Source organism: Ceratotherium simum, chromosome 18 (assembly GCF_057802395.1).
Source record: "Ceratotherium simum simum isolate JZ-2026a chromosome 18, ASM5780239v1, whole genome shotgun sequence".
In the NCBI taxonomy this organism is placed as follows: Eukaryota; Metazoa; Chordata; class Mammalia; order Perissodactyla; family Rhinocerotidae; genus Ceratotherium; species Ceratotherium simum.
The window spans coordinates 47,156,198-47,177,091 of NC_141917.1; the positions used below are offsets into that span (position 1 = coordinate 47,156,198).

General features: G+C 36.7%; 1 protein-coding gene across 5 annotated transcripts in view; it reads right to left on the minus strand.

Annotated features, from left to right (window-relative positions):
* ERCC8 (ERCC excision repair 8, CSA ubiquitin ligase complex subunit) overlaps positions 1 to 20,894 on the minus strand; it is a 68,216-nt gene that overhangs the window by 30,845 nt on the left and 16,477 nt on the right. For 4 of the 5 annotated variants that reach the window (XM_087443303.1, XM_087443306.1, XM_087443305.1 and 1 more), the window contains 6 exons: positions 19,979 to 20,102; positions 8,432 to 8,513; positions 6,970 to 7,038; positions 5,748 to 5,826; positions 2,941 to 3,041; positions 1,235 to 1,359 (listed from right to left, as the gene is read on the minus strand). In XM_087443303.1, coding sequence (XP_087299429.1) covers positions 1,235 to 1,359; positions 2,941 to 3,041; positions 5,748 to 5,826; positions 6,970 to 7,038; positions 8,432 to 8,513; positions 19,979 to 20,102 — 580 coding nt within the window. The remainder of the gene's footprint in view (positions 1 to 1,234; positions 1,360 to 2,940; positions 3,042 to 5,747; positions 5,827 to 6,969; positions 7,039 to 8,431; positions 8,514 to 19,978; positions 20,103 to 20,894) is intronic. The other variant, XM_004422857.3, reaches the window with a different exon arrangement.

Consider the following 20,894-nt stretch of genomic DNA (forward strand, 5'->3'; position numbering starts at 1 on the left):
CTTTCTTACTCTCCCTAGAAGGTAAGCTCCATGAGGATAGTACTGCTGTATAACACTGCCTGGCAAACAGGAAGTGCACAATAAATATTTATTAAATAAATGAATAAAATGAAAAAAGGAAGGTGTGACCTGATAGGGACATAGTACGATATAATGAATGGAAGATTCTAAATTAAAATTTACAATGCCTGAGTTTCTAGCCTGAGACATGATGGAGAAGAATTTCAAAAAGAATATGAAGGATTAGCAAACTCTCAAGTAACTGAGTATAAACAATTTTGACCTTATAGTAAAATTAGTATTTAATAATTAAAGTAATATCTAGAGTATTTGAAAGAGAATTAGCTAGAAAGAATGATTAAACAAAGGAATATGATTAATATTAATACCTACCTTAAGGTATTAAATAAATGCTTTAAGGAGTCTGGGTACAATCAGCATTATGATAAGAGTGGAATCTAGAGTTAAATTTTGCTGCTTTCTAGCTGTATAAACTCAGGCAAGTTACCTAACCATTTTATGTCTCATTTTCCTCATGTGTAAAATGAGTATTATAACAATAACTACCTTCATAATGTTGATATGATGATTCAAGAAGACCATATATGCTCCAGCACATAGATTAAATATTAATTTTTATTAACACAGTATCTGGCACATAAACTCAAAAAAATATTAGCTATTATTATTATCACCAAATTACAAACTTTTGGTAGCTTATTCTGAAAGTTATTAAACCATAGGTACACCTGCTAAGGACCATAACATAAATTTTTTAAAAGTACTAGAAATTAATTACCACTAAGAATCTAGCACCTTTAAAACACATTTATTCCAGTACTTTATGTTCTGGTACTACAACATTCATTCTGGATTTTGTTTACAAGTCATACATAGTATAAAATTTGACTATTTATAACTTTAATTTACATCTTGTTCTCAATCTTTTACTCTTCTCCAACATACCTGAGAGATATGGTACACACTCGTTATGTACAGTGGCTCAGGAGGGCAGTGATTCTCCACTAAGTAGGGAGAATGTGGTGGGGGTGAGGTGGGGTGGGTTGTCCTGAGTTGAGAACTACTAGTTCACATAACGGAAAAATATTATAAAAAGAAAGCCGTGATTCAGAGGCAAGAAACAGAGTTAAATCTACAGAAAAACATCAAGTATATGTCACAGATCCATTTCTTTAATATATATCCAAAAAGTTGGAGATCTAAAATCTCTTACTAGTGTGTTTTCTCCATTGGAACTATTCCAGAGCCTCATTCGATCATCTGTACCAACAGTGAGGAGGTGAAGCCCATCACTTGTAAAACATAAGCCATTAACTTTCCCATTATGAGCAGTATTTGCTGCAATGAAAAATACAATTCAGTTTATCTCTTCTTGTATTCAACACACATTTAATGCTTGATGATATAGTTATTTAAACAGATTAAAGGAAAATTATCTGAATTACTTAAAATATATGTTGATTATATTTAAAATTAATCATCCCTTTGGATTATTTGAATATGATAAGCTATATAAATTAGAACCATAAAAATAAAGGAAAACCAAAGGAAAAAAATCCTGCCAAATACAGTTTTTCTTTGGAGAGTAAGCTGTGCTATCAAACTAAATTAAATGCATAGCCTAACACTAAAATTTTAAATTAAACATGTTTCAAACTTCTTATATACTATTTCCATTTTTAATTTAAAAAGCATTCCACAGACTATTAACAACCAATAATACTAGTATTTCTTAAAAAAACCTTTGACAGGGAAAGAATAACTGTTCCAGTCTCAACCAAAATTTATATTACTTTCAAAATGAACAAGTTTGAGAAAGCATAATTTTCAAAAGCCGACTGATTTAATTAAAAAGATTATTAAAACAATCAAAGGTTTCATATAGTTCATCCTAACATATTTCTGGTCCAGAATTAATTTTGAATCAGAATTTTAACCTACACAGAAATTAAATTCTATTGTAAAAATGCAATTAAGGTACTTTGTCACCTAGATTGCAGCTAACTTACATTTAACACAGCTTGCAAATTTTATTTTGACACAATGGCCACAAAATGTTACTATTCCTTTAATTTACTGTAACTTCCTAAGTGGCACTGAATTTGTATTAGTAGGCCTCACTGGAGGGAAAAAAAAGTAATCCAAAAAATTACCTGGATTAATCCAGGTTAATCCAAAAAAGTTTCTACATTTGAAAATTCAGGGGCATGGCCGGCCCTGTGGCTTGGTGGTTAAGTGCGCGCGCTGCGATGCTAGCGGCCCGGGTTCGGATCCCGGGTGTGCATCAAGGCACCACTTCTCTGTCCAGCCTGAGGCCGAGTCCCACATACAGCAACTAGAAGGATGTGCAGCTGTGACAGACAACTATGTACTGGGGCTTTGGGGGCAAAAAATAAAAAAAAAAATAAAAAAATCTTTAAAAAAAAAAAAAAAAAAAAGAAAATTCAGGGGCAGATGAAATGCCACACTTACCTGCATCTTGAAGAAAGACGACCATAATTTGGTTTATGTAAATTTAGAAACTAATTTATTGTGAATGCTTTTTTCTTTCCTTTGTGAGGAAGATTAGCCCTGAGCTAACAACCCATGCCAGTCCTCCTCTTTTTGCTGAGGAAGACTGGCCCTGGGCCAACATCCATGCCCATCTTCCTCTACTTTATATGGGACGCCGCCACAACATGGCTTGACAAGTGGTGCGTCCGGCCACACCCAGATGGGAACCTGTGAACCCCGGGACAACGAAGCAGAGCGCACAAACTTAACCGCTATGCCACCAGGCCGGCCCTCGTGAATGCTTTTTTATTAAATCATAAAAATTGCAAAAATTGCAACTTATATGTTTATTTGCTTTCAATTCAAAATTTTCAATATAAAAATACTATCATTGTTATATTTCTATATTAATGCATTCTTCATTACCTGATTCAGCAGCTTGTGACTTTTTTCCATTATGCTGATCAAGAGTAATCAAACATCCTGATGCTTTCCTCACATCCCATAATTTTACTCTACTGTCAGCACTGAGAAGAAATAAATGTTACATTGACATATATAGCTGGGATAGTGACTGTACTTTTCACTGACCTTTCCAGTATTATGGCATACAGAGGTCTCAGCATACTAGCGCAAATATATTTGTACACTTGGGCTGTTGTACTTTTGCCTTTTCAGCAAATGTTCAATAGCAGCACAAAGAAGTGAAAAAATACTCCCCCCCTCCCCAGAAACCTTTTTTTAGATCACAAGGACAGAATTCTGCTGCTTTTTATGTTGTTTTTAATGCCATGAGCATCTTTCTCCCCAAGGACTAGATAGGCTTGGAGCTTGTTCCTTAGCAAGTTTATTACTACATCCTTTCTATTGTTTGTTATTCAAATATCATCTGGACAATCAAGCAGTTAACTAATTTCATTTTGTTTAAGAATCTATTTGGCAGGAATTTGGTGTTTTTTTCTTTTTATATGAAAAAAATTGAGAACAGGGTGAATAATAAGGACAATATATTTTTATTTGGTTTCCTGTACTCAAATCAATCTTTGCCAGATTTATGAGAACTAAATTTAATGTATCCTAGAAATTAGACACTTTCATTTTATTTCAAGTAAGTGAAAAGAAGAAAGGAAAATCATGATCACACATCAATTTCAGCTTCTAATCTATTCCTAAAGAAAACAAAAATCTACTGATGCTATCATGTCCTCACAAAGACCCCAACAATATTCTAACCCATTGGGTTTATCCAGGCCATTTTAATTAGAAGGAGCATTACATTGTATTTTATAAGCCTATTTCTCATTTATCAATCTTTTTATATATACATAAAAGTTTACATGTATACAGGAAGAGTTTACCTCTTCCTATAACCTTGAGTCTTTTCACAGATCACCAAACCTAGCCAACTTCTAGAATAGTCAGCAAAAAGCTAGCAATACCCATTCTCATGTTGGTTTTCTTTCTTTCCACCTGGGGAAAACGTCTGCAATGGGATAAGTCTGAGGATTTAAGTCTGTTCTAAAATAGATTATATTTGGACATATCTGATTCCTAAGATTAATTACTAGGTCCATTGTGGTACTGATTCAAACTCCTGAGATACTCTGAGAATTAAAAGCCTCTCAGCTTCCCTCTGATTTGAGGAAAAATCAAGTTAGGCACAAACAATGTAAACCCACTCTAGCAGGGACCCACAACCAGCACCTAACTCCTCACCATCACACCTCTTTAGCCACTCTTCTTAAGGCTACATTCTAGACCTTGTTCTATTCAGAAATCATAAATTTCAGTGTCACATTCTGCAAACAATTAACAGAAGCTTCTTTGGGGACTAAACTGAGAGAGGGAGGGCTGGCAGCTTTATAAAAATCCAGACATGTATTTTTATAAAACTAATATGAATAGCTTTTGTAATAATTCCTCTGCAAAAAGTTTATTAAAATGTCTATATCAAAATCTTCGACTGCTACTTCCTAGTTCTTCAGGTTTTTAATTTTCTTACTCTGACACTCATATTACTATCTCATTGGGTCCTTGATCTCTCCAAGCCTTTTTGTGATTTTATTTCCTTCCTTATACCCACGATTTCAACAATTTTCAGACAATTGTTAAGTCTGCGTCATTTAATGTTCTGATTTCTGTAGCTTAGTACAGCTGTGGTCTACACCGTCAACTGAGCACACAACACTGACCAGCAATTCTATATGCCCCAATCATCTCCCTCTCCCATTCACTAAAACTGTAACTCCAAATCTTTACTACTTTCTCTCAAAATTGCATCCCCATTCCACTATTTTCAATAGATGACATCAAGTTCTACTCCACGAGCCACAAATTTAACTGTATTCACGCCTATCTTTTCCTCGTTCCATTTAGTCTCACAATGCCCTTCATGTGCCAAATCAAGTGTCCCCCTTCTATCTGGACCCTTGATACTACTTGTTTATTCAAGGTCCTTGATACTCCCGTTTACTGAAGGTCCTGATGCACCAATTATTCCCTCCATTTCTTATCTTCACCAATTTCTTCCTATTGGTACTTTCTCCTCAGCATTTAAATATGCAACGCTCTTCCCTTCAGCCAACAAAACTCTCCAAATCCCTTGATCCTCTCAGAGTTAAGTGCTCTTGCTCTCTTTTCCCATATTATACCTACCAGAGATGTACCTCCATTAAAGCATTTTTCAGGATGTCCTGTAATTGCTGATTTTTCTGACTATTCCTCTCATTAGACTGTTAGCTTCATAAAGGGACTATGCCTTGGTTACCCTTGTGTCCCTAGCACAATGCTTGGCACATGGTAGACAGTTATTAAATATTAGTAAATTGAATCAACGAACGGATGGATGTGTTAAATCAGATTCAAAACAATTCTGGGTTAAAGAAAATGAATTAAGATGCTAGTATTTTTAAATTAACAGAGTACTATACTTTTGTATGAAAAAATGATAAAACACAGTTGTTTTACAATAGCACGTACTAGTAGATTTGCATTGCTACACAGATTCTCTCGTTTTCTCTTTTAAAAGGTGAGGACCTTCAAGATGGATAGTCAGGATTAGGATTATGACATAAAGAAAAGATTTCTTTTGGTGATATGAATTAAAATCTGTAACAATTATTTTATTTTTAAGGGCCTAATTAATAACTAAATATGCATCTTTCATAAATATAGTCTTTTAAAAATGCTGATCATTAATTATTAACTTCAAAATCAAATAATTTGCATCTTACCTTGCAGTTGCCAAGATATATTCATAACGTGGCGACCAGGAAACTGCCAATATTTCTTGTCTGTGACCTGCAAATACAACTGTATAAAAGTCTTACAAAATATTTGAAAAATCGAAAGATATACTGCAGTTAAGTTTGTCTGATTCTGAAGAAAGTGAAGAGTAAATATTAAAAAGAAATCGATATGATCATCATTTTTTCACATTTACAATATCTTCAAATATTAATGTGAAGTCTATGGGGCATCTCACACATGGTATTTTCTTATAAAAGGCCTGGTTTTGCTTTGGAAAGAACAGTCAGAGCAAGTGAGTCTTCCTTTTTAAATACAGCTGTTAGCCTAGTAGGTCAATCCATCAATAAGTGATATAGCTCAAGCTCACTTATCTCTACAACAAAAAGCCACCGCAACAAACCATAAAAGATAAATATTTTGAAGAATAAAAATGTTTTCTTTTTAGAAAGTTATACTAGAAAAAATATTTTAATACATGATTGCAAAAAAGCATTTGTATAAAATTTTTTTCCTATAAGTTCATAGGATGTGATTTTGGCATTTTCATTCACTGTTACTTAACTGAACTATTCAAATCAGATATTTTCATCTACCTAGCTTATATTAATAGAAATTCATGATAACGTAAAACAAATGCTATCCATCTCACCAAGTTTTCTTGATATATTGTGTTTCTCAGAGATTAATCAAAATTATATTTCTGAATTACTTCTCATCTTTTCGTTGTTTAGAATGAGATGATCTAATACTCACAAAAAAGTAGCAAAAATAATTTAAATTAATATACCTTTACCAAATAATATACCTTCAATATCTTTTTCTAAAATATTTTTACTGAGAAAAAAAGCACTTAAATATTAAGAATGTTTACTCAGCCAGAACAATATTAAACAATGTTCATGAAACAAATGTACTGATGTAAGTTTCGTAACTAGTTTATTTTTTAAAATGTGGAAATAACACAAGGCTTTGAGTTAGACCTTTCAAATCCTTTGAGCTTCCCCTATAGCCATTATTCATATAAATGTCTCCTTAATAGTTCAGTTTTATAAGAATAATGCACAGAGGATCTTTATTTCCCTGTTGACTTTTAACAACTAGCACAAACTACATCAGTCATGTCACTTACAAAGAATACATTGTTAGCAATGTTTCTTTTTATTGAATGGTTTACTCAAAGTAGTTGTTGTTGAAATAAAAAAATACCCTGTAGAATGTGGGAACAGGATCCAGACTTTAAGTCACAAAGTTGTACTTTGGGCCCTCTAGTACCAACTGTAAAAACAAAAACAAAAATGGTTTGAGATAATTTTATTATAAATCATCATCAAAAGGAAACAAGAAACTATCATTCTGAATCATGACATTTTTTCACTGTATCCATGTAGAAATATAAAAATGTATGCTAAAAATACACTTCAAATCATTTTTATTGTTTATGATTAGAAAAGTTATTTCAATTGCAGTTATACTTAAGTACTAAGAGAACTCTATTATTGCATTATTTTTTAACATTTAATTTTGAAATAATTATAGATTCACAGGAAGTGCAAAGATAGTAGAGTGAGGCCTTGTGTACCCTTTACCCAGGCTGTCCCAGTGGTTAAATGTTAGGTAACTACAGTACAATATCAAAACCTGGAAATTTGTATTGGTACAATGTGTGTGTATAATTTTATGCTCTTTTATCACATCAAATCATTTTATTTAATAACTTAGTTTTTCCGCGATAATGATATACTTTGAATCACTAGTAATAGATTCACAGATCTCTGGACACAGACTGAGTGGACTTCAAAGACAAGTTAGTGCCCAACTCTTCTTCAAAGATGAAGCAGCTGACTGATATCTGGAGCTGAAGAGATTCATGCAGTGCCACAGAAATAACAGAATCACGGGGACCTGATACCTTACGCCAGAAAAACATTTTTTCTTCCTCATACACGAAAATTGTTGTTGCAGGTGCTTTCACAAAAATGGATGTTTAATTTGAATCACACACTCTTAGAGAAAAGGAAATCATTTCCTTGGTTTACTGTGTCCAGTTGAAAAAGTTGCCAAATTCTGTCATGCAAAATGTTTGAAAGTTTGGTGGTTTAAAAGTAACTCTTTAGGGGCGGGCCTGGTGCCACAGCAGTTAAGTTTGTGCCTTTCGCTTTGGCGGCCTGGGGTTCACAGGTTTGTTTCCCGGGTGCAGACCGACACACTGCTTGTCAAGCCATGCTGTGGTGGCGTCCCGTATAAAGTAGAGGAAGATGGGCACGGATGTTAGCCCAGTGTCAAGCCATGCTGTGGTGGCGTCCCGTATAAAGTAGAGGAAGATGGGCACGGATGTTAGCCCAGAGCCAATCTTACTCAGCAAAAAGAGAAGGACGGGCAACAGATGTTAGCTCAGGGCTAATCTTCCTCACCAAAAAAAAAAAAAAAAAAAAAGGTAACTCTTCAGGGAACAACACTGTGCTTCCTTAATCTGTGATTTCTAGCCACTAGCACAGTGCCTGACCTGCACAATATCTGTTAAACTGAATATAAATAGCAGCATATACTTATTATTTTTTTTTAAAAGAATTGTGATCTTCTGGGTTAAAATGTCTATATCAAAACTAACTAGATATTAAAAGGAGAAAGTTTTCAATATGTTAAAAAACAAAAGAATACATGTACAAACCTGCTACCAAACAGTGCTTGGTGGCGACTGGAGACATATGATGACTATAAACTGTTTCTTCAAAATTAAATACATCTGCAGTCTGATAATTAAGACATTTTAAAAGTGTAAGTTCTAATTATAATCACAAAAGCAACAAATTTTCTATTTACTTATTTTCACATTGTTCACAATTTTTAGACTGTTAGCAATTTATTTGACTTAAACATAGGAATGTAATACTCTCAAAAACCTGATAATTTTAAATCCTATGTTATTGATAAGACTCTTCTCCTTTTTGTGAGAAAAAGTTTTTCTCTAATAAATCCCAGAGATTAAGAAAAGATAACCACTTGGCTCACCATCTTCCTCTCCACTCCATTCTGGGAGATTTCAGCATCTACATAGATGATCTAGCCAGTCCTCTGCCTCTCAGGTCCATACAACCTCAGCTACCATACCCAGCCACTCTGATCACCTACAACTGCTTCTCCTTTGAAATCGTACATTACAGTTACATATGACCACAATCTTCTATCATTTTCAGCTTTTCTCCCCAACTACCTCCAAGACATCCAAATAAAGCTCTGAACTCCTATCAGTTCCTCATCTTCACTTCTTTTCCTTCTTCAGTTTGGATTCCAAGGTCCAAGACTTCAACTGCCAGTAGCTTCAACTCCTTTGTTGTTAATCCTTGCACTCTGTCAAGACCTCAACCTTGGATGTTCCCAAACGTCTGCCTTCTCTTCATCTATATCCAGGTTGATCTATACCAGAGGTCAGCAAACTTTTTCTGTAAAGGGTCATGTTGTAAATATTTTAGGCTTTGAGAACCAACTACTCATTTCTGCCACTGTAGCATCAAAGCAGCCATAGACAACAAATGAGCAAGCATGTCTGTGTTCCAATAACACTTTACTTACAAAAAGAGGCCATGAGCCCAGACTTGGCCTATGGGCCGCAGTAAGCTGACCACCACTCTACCCAGGTGAAAAAAATCTTATAATAAGGCAAACTGATATCACTATAAAAGATCATTCACTTCAACTGGGCTTTCAGTATTGACCGCCAGTCCTATTATATTTCATCAGTATTCTCTGCAGTATTTGCAGCTATTTCATACCTTCTCCACTCTCCACAAACAACACCACTTGGTCACAACAGGTGATCTTATCTTTTATTCCAAAGAGAAAATAGGAGGCATTCAATGAGAATTCCCTCAATGCCTTATTGACAAACCTACAAACACATTTGCTTCCACTTATCCTTTTTCCTTCTTCACTCTTGTTATCATGGAAAAATGATCCTTCCTCATATTTACAGTTAATCCCCCTTGCTGTGTTCAGATTCCCTGTAGCACTGTCAGATATTTCACCCTATACATTAACACCTCTCTCTCCAGGGCAGCTATAATCTCTCCCTCCCTACTGGCTCATTCCCATCAGCACTAAAAAATGTTCAAGTCTCTTTCATCTTAACAGCAATCCCCTCCCTAAGACAAAAAAACAAAAACCTTTTCATTCTGTATTCCTCCTAATTAATCTTCTTTCTTCCTCTTTAAATCCAAATTTTGGCTGTCTCTAATTTCTTATCTCCCATGTATTTCCACTCACAGCAGTCTGAGGTTTATGCCCACTACTCCCATTCACCATAGTGTTCCAATATCACTGATAACTTCCTGTCACCAAATGTAGTCTTTATCTTACCTAACCTGTCAGTTAACATTCAGCACAGCTGATTACTCCATCTTCCTTAAAACAATCTCTTCCACTGGCTTCCATTATATCACATACTCCTGATTTTCCTCTTATTCTCTCTGGCTACTCCTCTTCATTGTCTTTTGTAGGCTTTATTTTCCTTTTTCTGTCCTATTAATCTTGGTCTTCTTCAGGGTTTTGTTCTATGTACTCTTCTCTTCAACTGCCACCTATATGCTAGTGACTCATAAATCTGTATTTTCAGTGTAGACCACACTCCTGAACTCCAGATACGTATAGCTCAACTCCTGGATTATTTCCATTTGGATTTCTTACAAATCCTTCAAACATAACAAATCCAAAATTGAACTCAACACCCCCCTATCCTTTCTCTATCTTAGTAATTAACAATATAATACACCCAATTGCCCAAGCTAGATAACCTGGGAGTCACTCTTGATTTTTTTTTTAAATAATGGTTTTATTGAGCTATAACTGACTTATCATACAATTCACCCATTTAAAGTGTGCACTTCAATGTTTTTTAGTATATTCAGAGTTACATGATCATCGCCAAAATCAATTTTAGAACATTTTTATTACCCCAAAAAGAAACCCCATACCCATTTGCAGTCAATCCCCATTTCTCCCTCCCCTCCACCCTAGGAAACCACTAATCTACCTTGTCTCTATAGATTTGCCTATTCTTGATATTTCACTTAGAATTCTACAACGTGGTCTTTCATTTAGTATAATGTTTTTTCTTTTTCTTCATTTCATTTAGCATAACATTCTCAAGGTTCATCCATGTTGTAAGCATGCATCAGTACTACATTTCTTTTTATTGCTGAATAATATTCCATTTTATGGCTATACCACATTTTGTTTATCCATTCATCAGATGATGGACATTTCATTTGTTTTCACTTTTGGGCTATTATGAATAATACCACCATGAACATTTGTGTGCAAGTCTTGTGTGGACTTATGTTTTCACTTCTCTTTGGGTATATATATGCAGGAGTGGAACTGCTGGGTCATATAGTAACTCCACGTTTAACCTTTTGAGAAACTGTTTTCCAAAGCAGCTGCACCACTTTACATTCCCACCAGCAATGTATGACGGTTCCAATTTATCTACATCCTACTCAACACTTGCTATTGTCTATCTTTTTGATTATAGCCATCCTTCATACCTAAGATATGAAGTGGTATCTCATTGTGGTTTTGATTTGTATTTCTCTGATGGCCATTCTTGATTTTTCACTCTTCCTGACAGCTGATCAACTTACAATTCTTGTCAATTCTCTCTCATAAATAATCTCTCATATCTGTTTATCCCATTGCTATTACTGTAGTTAGGCCACTAACTACTCTTGCCTGGATTACTGCAACCTCCTATCTGGTCTGTTTGACTCTCCTCTTGCCACCTGCTAACTTATTTGCAACATATACAGACTCTTTTGTCTAAATGCCAATTTGATGTTTTCATTTTTTGCCATTGCTTAGACTCTTCAATAGCTTACTTTTCCTCCTAGGAAAAAATTCAACCTACTTAACAAAATTTACAAGGCCCCTCATGATGCAGACCCTGCTTACCTTTCTGGCTTTATCTCTGGCCACTGTCCTTTGGTACTCTAGCCATACCGAGCATCTTTGTTTTTAAAATGTCATGTTTCACTGTTACCCCCAAGAGTTATCTAACGCTGTTCCCTCTGACTGGAAGTCTCTTTCTCCTTCTATGGACTTGGCCAACTTCTACTCAACATCCTTCATCTCAGCCACTTGCTCTGGGAAGCCTTCCCTAAATTCCCAATAGGTTAGGTGCCCCTGCTAAACTACTGTATACTTTCGTGGTTACAGACCCATTCAGACATTTCTGTTATTTCTTGTTTAATCATTTGTTTTTCTTGCTAAACTTGAAGCTCCTTGCCATAGGGCTCCTTGCAATAGAGCAATGTCTGTTTTGCTCACCACTGAATCTCTAGTTCTAACATGTAACAGCCATATAATAAATACCTGTTGAATATATTCAAGAGTCTTATTCATTTTTAAAGAACAAGGCCTGGATACTGACATCAGCATTTTCTGAACTATGTTTCATTATGCAAAATTTTAAGAAAACTCAGAATGACAAGAAAGGTGCTCTTTACCTTAAAGTTTAATAGAGAAGACTCTAGAGAAGACAGTCCTCTAAGCCATATCATATGCTCAAACTATAAAAACACGCTTATGGAAAACACAGGTGAAGAAAAGGAATGATAGGTATCTAATATGCACATTAATAGGAAAATCAGTGACCAGGGTAGAGGATGAGGAGGACAATATCATGCCTTCCTTATTTTTCTTTGAACCTAGCAGATGCATAATAAACTATTTCTTACTGAATACTTTCGAAGTTCTTATCAATAAAATGCTTTATCTATTTCAGAATGAATATGAACTCATTCACGGAATACTGTTTTGAGTTAGCAAAATATTTATGTTCTAAAAAAAAAATGTAAATTCAAGATGTCTTTCTTAGGGTTTTAAAAGAAGTCAATGTTAAGGAAAGAAAATGCAAATGTATGGCTCACTAATTTTTAAACCACACTTTTAAGTAAAGTGTAACAAAAATACAGAAAAGCATATAAATCATAAGTGTAAAGCTCAATGAATTTTCACAAAGTAACCACCACCTATATTATAAAATAGAACATTACAAACACCCCAGAAGGCTGTAGAACCCCCTTTCAACCCTCACCAAGAAAGGCAACCACCGGGCCGGCCCCGTGGCTTAGCGGTTAAGTGCTCGCGCTCCACTGCTGGCAGCCCGGGTTCAGATCCTGGGCACGCACCGACACACCGCTTCTCCGGCCATGCTGAGGCCGCGTCCCACATATAGCAACTAGAAGGATGTGCAGCTTTGACATACAACTATCTACTGGGGCTTTGGGGGGAAAAATAAATAAATAAATTAATTAAAATTTAAAAAAAAAAAGAAGAAAGATAACCACCATACAGACCTCTATCACCACAGGTTAGGTCTATTTTTTGAACCTCCTATAAAGGGAATTATATATTAGGCATTCTTCTGTATCTGATTATTTTGTCTAATATTACGTAAAATTGATAAATTTCGTTGATATAGAAGTAAGTGTTCCCTTGTCATTGTTGGATAGTATTCCAATATCTAATTTGCCAAATTCTATTTGACTGTTAATGGACATTTGGGTTGTTTCCAGTCTTTGCTTACCATAAACAGTGCTGCTATGAAAATTCTTATAAACGTCCTTTGGTGCACATATGTATGCATTTATATACTCAAAAGTATAACTGCTGGGTCACCGGGTATGCACATATTTGGCTTCAGTTGAAACCAAATATCTGTACCAATTTGTAATCTCATCAGCAATATATGTACTTGCTATTGGCATCATCAGCCTCTTTAATTTTAGCCATTCTGGAGGGTATAGAAAGGAATTTCATTGTAAATTTAATTAATATATCCAGGGACTCAATTAATAAAGTCGAACAGTTTTATTTATTGGCTATTTGGATATCCTCCTTTTTGAACTGCCTATTCAAGTGTTTTGCCCATTTTTCTGAAGGGCTTTCAGTCTTTTTACTTTTGTTGATTATTTATATAATCTGTATATAAGTCCTTTTTCAGATACTTGCGTATGTCAGATATATCATCTCCCACTCCGTGGCTTACCTTTTCACTCTCTTAATGGTGTTTTTGGATGAAGAGAGGTTCCTAATTTTAACGTAGTTCAATTGATCAATCTTTCCCTTTTCAGTTTGTACTTTTTGTGTATTTACCTATCTTAAGCCATGAAGACATTTTTCTGTTTTCTTCTATAAGCTTTATTATTTTCTTTCACATTTACACCTGTAATCCAACTGAGATTGACTTTTGTGTCTGGTGTGAGGTAAGGGTCAAGATTAGTTTTTTTGTATGGATACCTAGTTGATCCAGCATCATTTATGGAAAGGGCTATCCTTTCCCCAATGCATTGTAGTGTTACTTTTGTCATAAGTCAAATGATTGTATATGTATGGGTGTGTTCCTTGATTCTCTATCCTGTTCCACTTGTGCCAATATCACATTACCTTACTTAATTTATTGTAAGTCTTGACATCAGGTAATAAAGTCCTCAAACTTCATCCTTCTTCAAGAGTGCCCTGTCTCTTTGCATTTCCATATATATGTTAGAATTAGCTAGTCAATTTCCATAAAGGAACCCTGTGAAGATTTTGATCAGAAATGCACTGATTCTGTAGATCATTTTGGGTAAAACTGGTATCTTTACAATACTCAGCCTTCTAATTCTTTTTTTTTTTTTAAACTTTATTTATTTATTTTTCCCCCAAAGCCCCAGTAGATAGTTGTATGTCATAGCTGCACATCCTTCTAGTTGCCGTATGTGGGACTCGGCCTCAGCATGGCCGGAGAAGCAGTGCGTCGGTGCGTGCCCGGGATCCGAACCCGGGCCGCCAGCAGCGGAGCGCGCACACTTAACCACTAAGCCATGGGGCCGGCCCTGAGCCTTGTAATTCTTGAACATGGCATATTCTACCATTCATTTAGGTCTTAATTTCTCTCAATAATAGTCTATAGTTTTCTGTGCAGTGTTGAGTGGTCTTGTACGCTTTTCAATTTATTACTAGGTATATAATGATTTTTGACACAACTGTAAATGACATTAGTTTTGAAATTTCATAATTATTTGTGCCTGCAATTTAGAAATACAATTGACCTTTTATCCAGCAACACTGCTCAATTTACTCATATTAATTCTAATAGTTTGGCTATAGATTCTTTTGGATTTTCTATGTTCATAATCATGTCATCTGTGAATGACAGTTTAAATCTTTTTATTTCTTTTGTTTGCATTATTGCACTGGCCAGAACTTCCAGTTTAATGTTGAACAGTGGGGATAACAGCGATAACTCAAAGGGAAAGCTTTCAATAGTTTCCCACCACATATAATGTTTGTTTTTAAGTGTATTTTTTGGTTGTTTGTTTGTTTTGTGAGGAAGATTGGCCCTGAGCTAACATCCGTTGCCAATCTTCCTCTTTTTGCTGAGGAAGATTAGCCCTGAGCTAACATCTGTGCCCATCTTCCTCTATTTTGTATGTGGGTTGCCACCAGAGCATGGCTTGATGAGTGGCGCACAGGTCTGCACCCAGGATCTGAACCTGCGAACCCTGGGCCGCCAAAGCAGAGGACACTACTCAACCACTACGCCACTGGGCTGGCCCCGGCGGTTTTTTTTGTTTTTGTTTTTTTGTGTGTGAGGACGATTAGCCCTGAGCTAACATCTGTTGCCAATCCTCCTCTTTTTGCTGAGGAAGATTAGCCCTGGGCTAACATCTGATGCCCATCCTCCTCTTTTTTTCTGAGGAAGCTTGGCCCTGAGCTAACATCCATGCCCATCCTCCTCTACTTTATATGGGACGCCGCCACAGCATGGCTTGACAAGCAGTGTATCCGTGTGCACCTGGGAGCCGAACCGGCGAACCCTGGGCCGCCGCACTTAACCACTTGCACCACTGGGCCGGCCCCCGTTTTTTTTTTTTAACAGATATTCGTTACCAAATTAAAGACTTTCCCTTCTATTTCTAGTATGTTAAGAGTTCAAAAAATCATGAATGGGTATTAACTTTTATTAAAAAGTATGATTTTTTTCCCAACAAACTGGGTACAGAGGGAACGTACCTCAACATAATAAAGGCCATATATATATGACAAGCCCCAGAGCTAACATACTCAACGATGAAAAGTTAAAAGCTTTTCCTTTAAGATCAGGAATAAGACAAGGATGCTCAGTCTCATCACTTTATTTAACATAGTACTGGAAGTCCTAGCCAGAGCAATTAGGCAAAAAAAAGAAATAAAAGGCACAGGAACTGGAAAGGGAAGAATTAAAACTATCTCTAGGGCCGGCCCCGTGGCTTAGCAGTTAAGTGCACGTGCTCCGCTACTGGCGGCCCGGGTTTGGATTCCAGGCACACACTGACGCACCGTTTCTCCAGCCATGCTGAGGCCGCATCCCACATACAGCAACTAGAAGGATGTGCAACTATGACACACAACTATCTACTGGGGCTTTGGGGAAAAAAAAAGGAGGATTGGCAATAGATGTTAGCTCAGAGCCGGTCTTCCTCAGCAAAAAGAGGAGGATTAGCACGGATGTTAGCTCAGGGCTGATCTTCCTCACAAAAACAAAAAAACAAAAAACTATCTCTAGGGGCTGGCCTGGTGGCATACTCATTAGGTTCGTGTGCTCCGCTTTGGCAGCCCGGGGTTCACAGGTTTGGGTCCCGGGCACGGACCGACACACTGCTCATCAAGTCATGCTGTGGCGGCATCCCATATACAAAAATAGAGGAGGATGGGCACGGACGTTAGCTCAGGGCTAATCTTCCTCAGCAAAAACAGGAGGATTGGCAATGGATGTCAGGTCAGAGCCAGTCTTCCTCACACAAACAAAAATACAAAACTATCTCTATATGCAGATGACATGATATTATATATAGAAAACCCTAAAGACTCCACCAAAGAACTGTGAGAACTAATAAATGAATTCAGTAAAGTTGTAGGATAGAAAACGAATATACAATATACACTAATAATGAACTATCAGAAACAGAAACTAAGAAAACAATCCCAGGGGGCTGGCCCGGTGGCGCAAGCGGTTAAATGCGCGTGCTGCGGCGGCCCAGGGTTCGCTGGTTTGGATCCCGGGTGCGCACTGATGCACCGCTTGTCGAGTCATGCTGTGGCGGCGTCCCATATAAAGTAGAGGAAGATAGGCATGGATGTTAGCCCAGGGCCAGTCTTCCTCAGCAAAAAGAGGAGGATTGGCAGATGTTAGCTCAGGGCCGATCTTCCTCAGCAAAAAAGGGGAAGATTGGCAAGAGATGTTAGCTCAGGGCCAATCTTCCTCAGCAAAAAGAAAAAAAAAAAGAAAAGAAAAGAAAAGAAAAAAAAAAGAAAACAATCCCATTTAAAAATCAAAAAGAATAAAATACTTAGGAATAAATTTAACCAAGGAGGTGAAAGATCTGTACACTGAAAGCTATAAGACATTGATGAAAGAAATTGAAGACGACACAAATAAATGGAAAGACAGTCCATGTTCATGTAGTGGAAGAATTAACATTGTTAAAATGTCCATACTACTGATTCAATGCAATCCCTATCAAAATTCCAATGGCATTTTTTACAGAAAGAGAAAAAAAAAAATCCTAAAATTTGTATGAAACCAGAAAAGACCCCAAATAGCCACAGCAATCCTAAGAAGAAAAAAGCTGGAGGTATCACACTTCCTGATTTCAAAACACTATTTACAAAGCTATAGTAATCAAAACAGTATGGTATTGGCATAAAAACAGACACACAGATCAACGGAACAGAATAGAGAGGCCAGAAATAAATCCAGGCATATATGGTCAATTAATTTATAACAAAGGAGCCAAGAATATACAATGGGGAAAGGACAGTCTCTTCATTAAATGATATTGGGAAAACTGGACAGCCACATGCAATGGAATGAAACTGGACCACCAGCTTACACCACACACAAGAATCAACTCAAAATGGATTAAGCACTTGAATGTAAGACCTGAAACTATAAAACTCCTAGAAGAAAACATAGGCGGTAAGCTCCTTGACGTTGGTCTTGGTGATGATTTTTTAAGGAACCATCAACAAAATGAAAACAGAACCTACGGAATGGGAGAAAATATTTGCAAATCATATACCTATCTGATAAGGGGTTAATATTCCAAAACATAAAAACTCATAAACTCAATAGCAAAAAACCCAAACAATCCGATTAAAAAACGGGCAGAGTAAGTGAATAGACATTTTTCCAAAGAAGACATAAAAATGGCCAACAAGCACATGAAAAGGTGCTCAACATCACTGATCATCAAGGAAATGCAAATCAAAAGCACAATGAGATATCGCCTCACACCTGTTAGAATGGCTATCACCAAGAAGACAAGAGATAATAAGTGTTGGTGAGGATGTGGAGAAAAGAGAACCCTTGTGCATGGTTGGTGGGAATGTAAATTGCTGCAGCCACTATGTAAAACAGTATGGAGGTTCCTCAAAAAATTAAAAATAGAACTACCAGGGGCCAGTCCGGTGGTGCAAGCGGTTAAGTGCGTGCGCTCTGCTTCGGTGGCCCAGGGTTCGCAGGTTTGGATCCCTGGCGCGCACTGACGCACCGCTTACTAAGCCATACTGTGGCGGCATCCCATATAAAGTAGAGGAAGATGGGCAAGGATGTTAGCTCAAGGCCAGTCTTCCTCAGCAAAAAGAGGATTGGCAACAGATGTTAGCTCAGGGCTGATCTTCCTCACAAAAAAAAGAAATAAAAAAAAGAAATAAAAAATACCATATCATACTACCATATGATCCAGCAACCTCATTTCTGGGTATATATCCAAAAGAAACGAAATCACTATCAGAAGATATCTACACCCCCACCTTCACTGCACCATTGTTTACAAGTGCCAAGTCATGGAAATAACCTAAATATCCATGAATGAATGAAAAGATAAAGAAGATGTGGTATCTATATATAAAATGGAATATCACTCAGCCATAGAAAAGAAGGAAATCCTGCCATCTGTGACACATGGATGGACCTTGAGGGCATTATGCTAAGTTAAGTAAGTCATAAAGAGAACGACAAATGCTGTATGATATCTCTTATCTGTGAAATCTAAAAGAGCCGAACTCTTAGAAACAAAAAATAAAGTGGTGGTTACCAGAGGGTGAGGGCTGCGGGAACTGGGGAGATGTTGGTCAAAGGATACAAACTTTCAGTTATCAGATGAATAAGAGAAGAGCAAAGTTGCATAGGGAAAGGGACTTGAGGCAGGGAATACAACACAATCAAGATGTGATCAAAGGCAAAAGGAGTCCAATTTAGCGGCAGCAAACCATTTATGTTGAAAAGAGGTAGAAGCTAAGGTTGAGAGAGTAGGGGTGAGGTTATGGAGAACTTAGAATGCCAGGCTGAATTTAGACAATGGGAGTCACTAGTGGGTTTGGGTAGAAACATGATGAAGCTACTTTATAAGATTAATTCTGGGGTAGAACTTCCCATGGAAAGTGTGGTAAGGAAAGTAATGCAGGGAAACCAGTTAGTTTTCAGTAGTAGTCTAGATGCACAGTGATGGTAAGGGAAATAGAAAAGAGAAAAATGAGAGAGTTTGAAGGAAGAATTGCTAAGATTTGAGGACAAAATGGATGTGAGGAGTGATCACGTTCAGTCTGGAACATGTTATGTTTCAGGAGATGAAACTACATTCATGTAAGAGGTTCTGTAGACAGGTAGAGAAACATGGGACTAGAGCTCAGGGAAAAGATTAGCACTAGAAATATAAATTTGACCATATATCATAAAAACTACTATCTACTGTTTACCTTTATTAAGCTATAATATTAATAACTTTCTTTTCCTTTAAGTGTTTAATTCAATAGGAGATAAATCCAATTTTCTTCCTTAGACCACCTGACCATAGTAGTTTTCAAATAAGAGAGATAATAATAACAAAAGCTAATTTTTTTTGAGCACTTCCTATGTGCTAAGCACTGTTCTAGGTACTTTACATATATGGACCTATTTACAACCATTCTAATAAGGTACAATCATCACCCCTATTTACAGAGGAGGAAATTGAAACAGAGAGGTTCACACACTTGCCCAATGTCACAGCAACAGAGACAAGATATGAACTTAACCACCATAGTGCTTTCACGTCTAACATACGTGACATCTTAGCAAATAATCACACTAAAATGGTTTGGGGTTAAATTCTTCTTCACCCTACACAGCAACTTGGAAAGGCTTTAGTGTACTTACTTGTAATGTATTTGTATCCCACACTTTCAGAGTTTTATCAAATGAGCTTGAGGTGAACATGCCAGTGTCATGAGGATACCACTGTACAGTCTCCACACTATATTTGTGAACATCAGGATGGTTTCTACAAAACAACAATAAAAATTTAGAGATAACTGACTTATGTGAGTTTTAAAACTGATACTATATTAACAAGCTGCAGTCTCAGGTAGGATGATATGAATGGCCAAAACTAGATCACATGCCTGTGCCCTAGCTGTCCAGGGAAGGAGACTGTCCAGGTACCTCCAAAGTGTGATGTGGAGGCCTGCTTCCTACCAAGGCTCATAAAATGGGAGACTTCACATTTCTGTACTACAGCCTGGAGGGATCAGCCAGCTACACCGGACCTCTTCATGGAGGAGACAGTGAGTTTTCCTTACTGGAAGAGATACCTATTCTGGTCTTGGATTTGTTTTCCCCCAATATCATTTTATCAGCACTATCATTCTGAGAATTGTTGAATGCATCACATACTTCCATGGTATCCCAAACAACATTGCTTCTGATTAAGGAATTTACTCTATGAAAAAAGAATGTAATTGGCAGATGCCCATGGGATTCACCACCACTCTTATGTAACCTATCACCCATAGAAGCATGATCTGTTGAAGACGAGTTATGATATTAGCTAAAAGATACCACCTTGTGAGGGTGATGTGCTGTCCTGAGGATGCAGTATATGCTGTGAACTGGTGATCAACACAGTATATGTGCCACTTTTCTGAATCTTAATTCAAACTAACTGGCTGTTAAGAAACACTTATGAGACAATGAGGGAAATTTGAACACTGACTGGATATTTAATATCAGGAATTATTGTATATGTGAGATAATGGTACTGTGTTTATGCTTAAAAAAGTTTATCTTTTAGAGA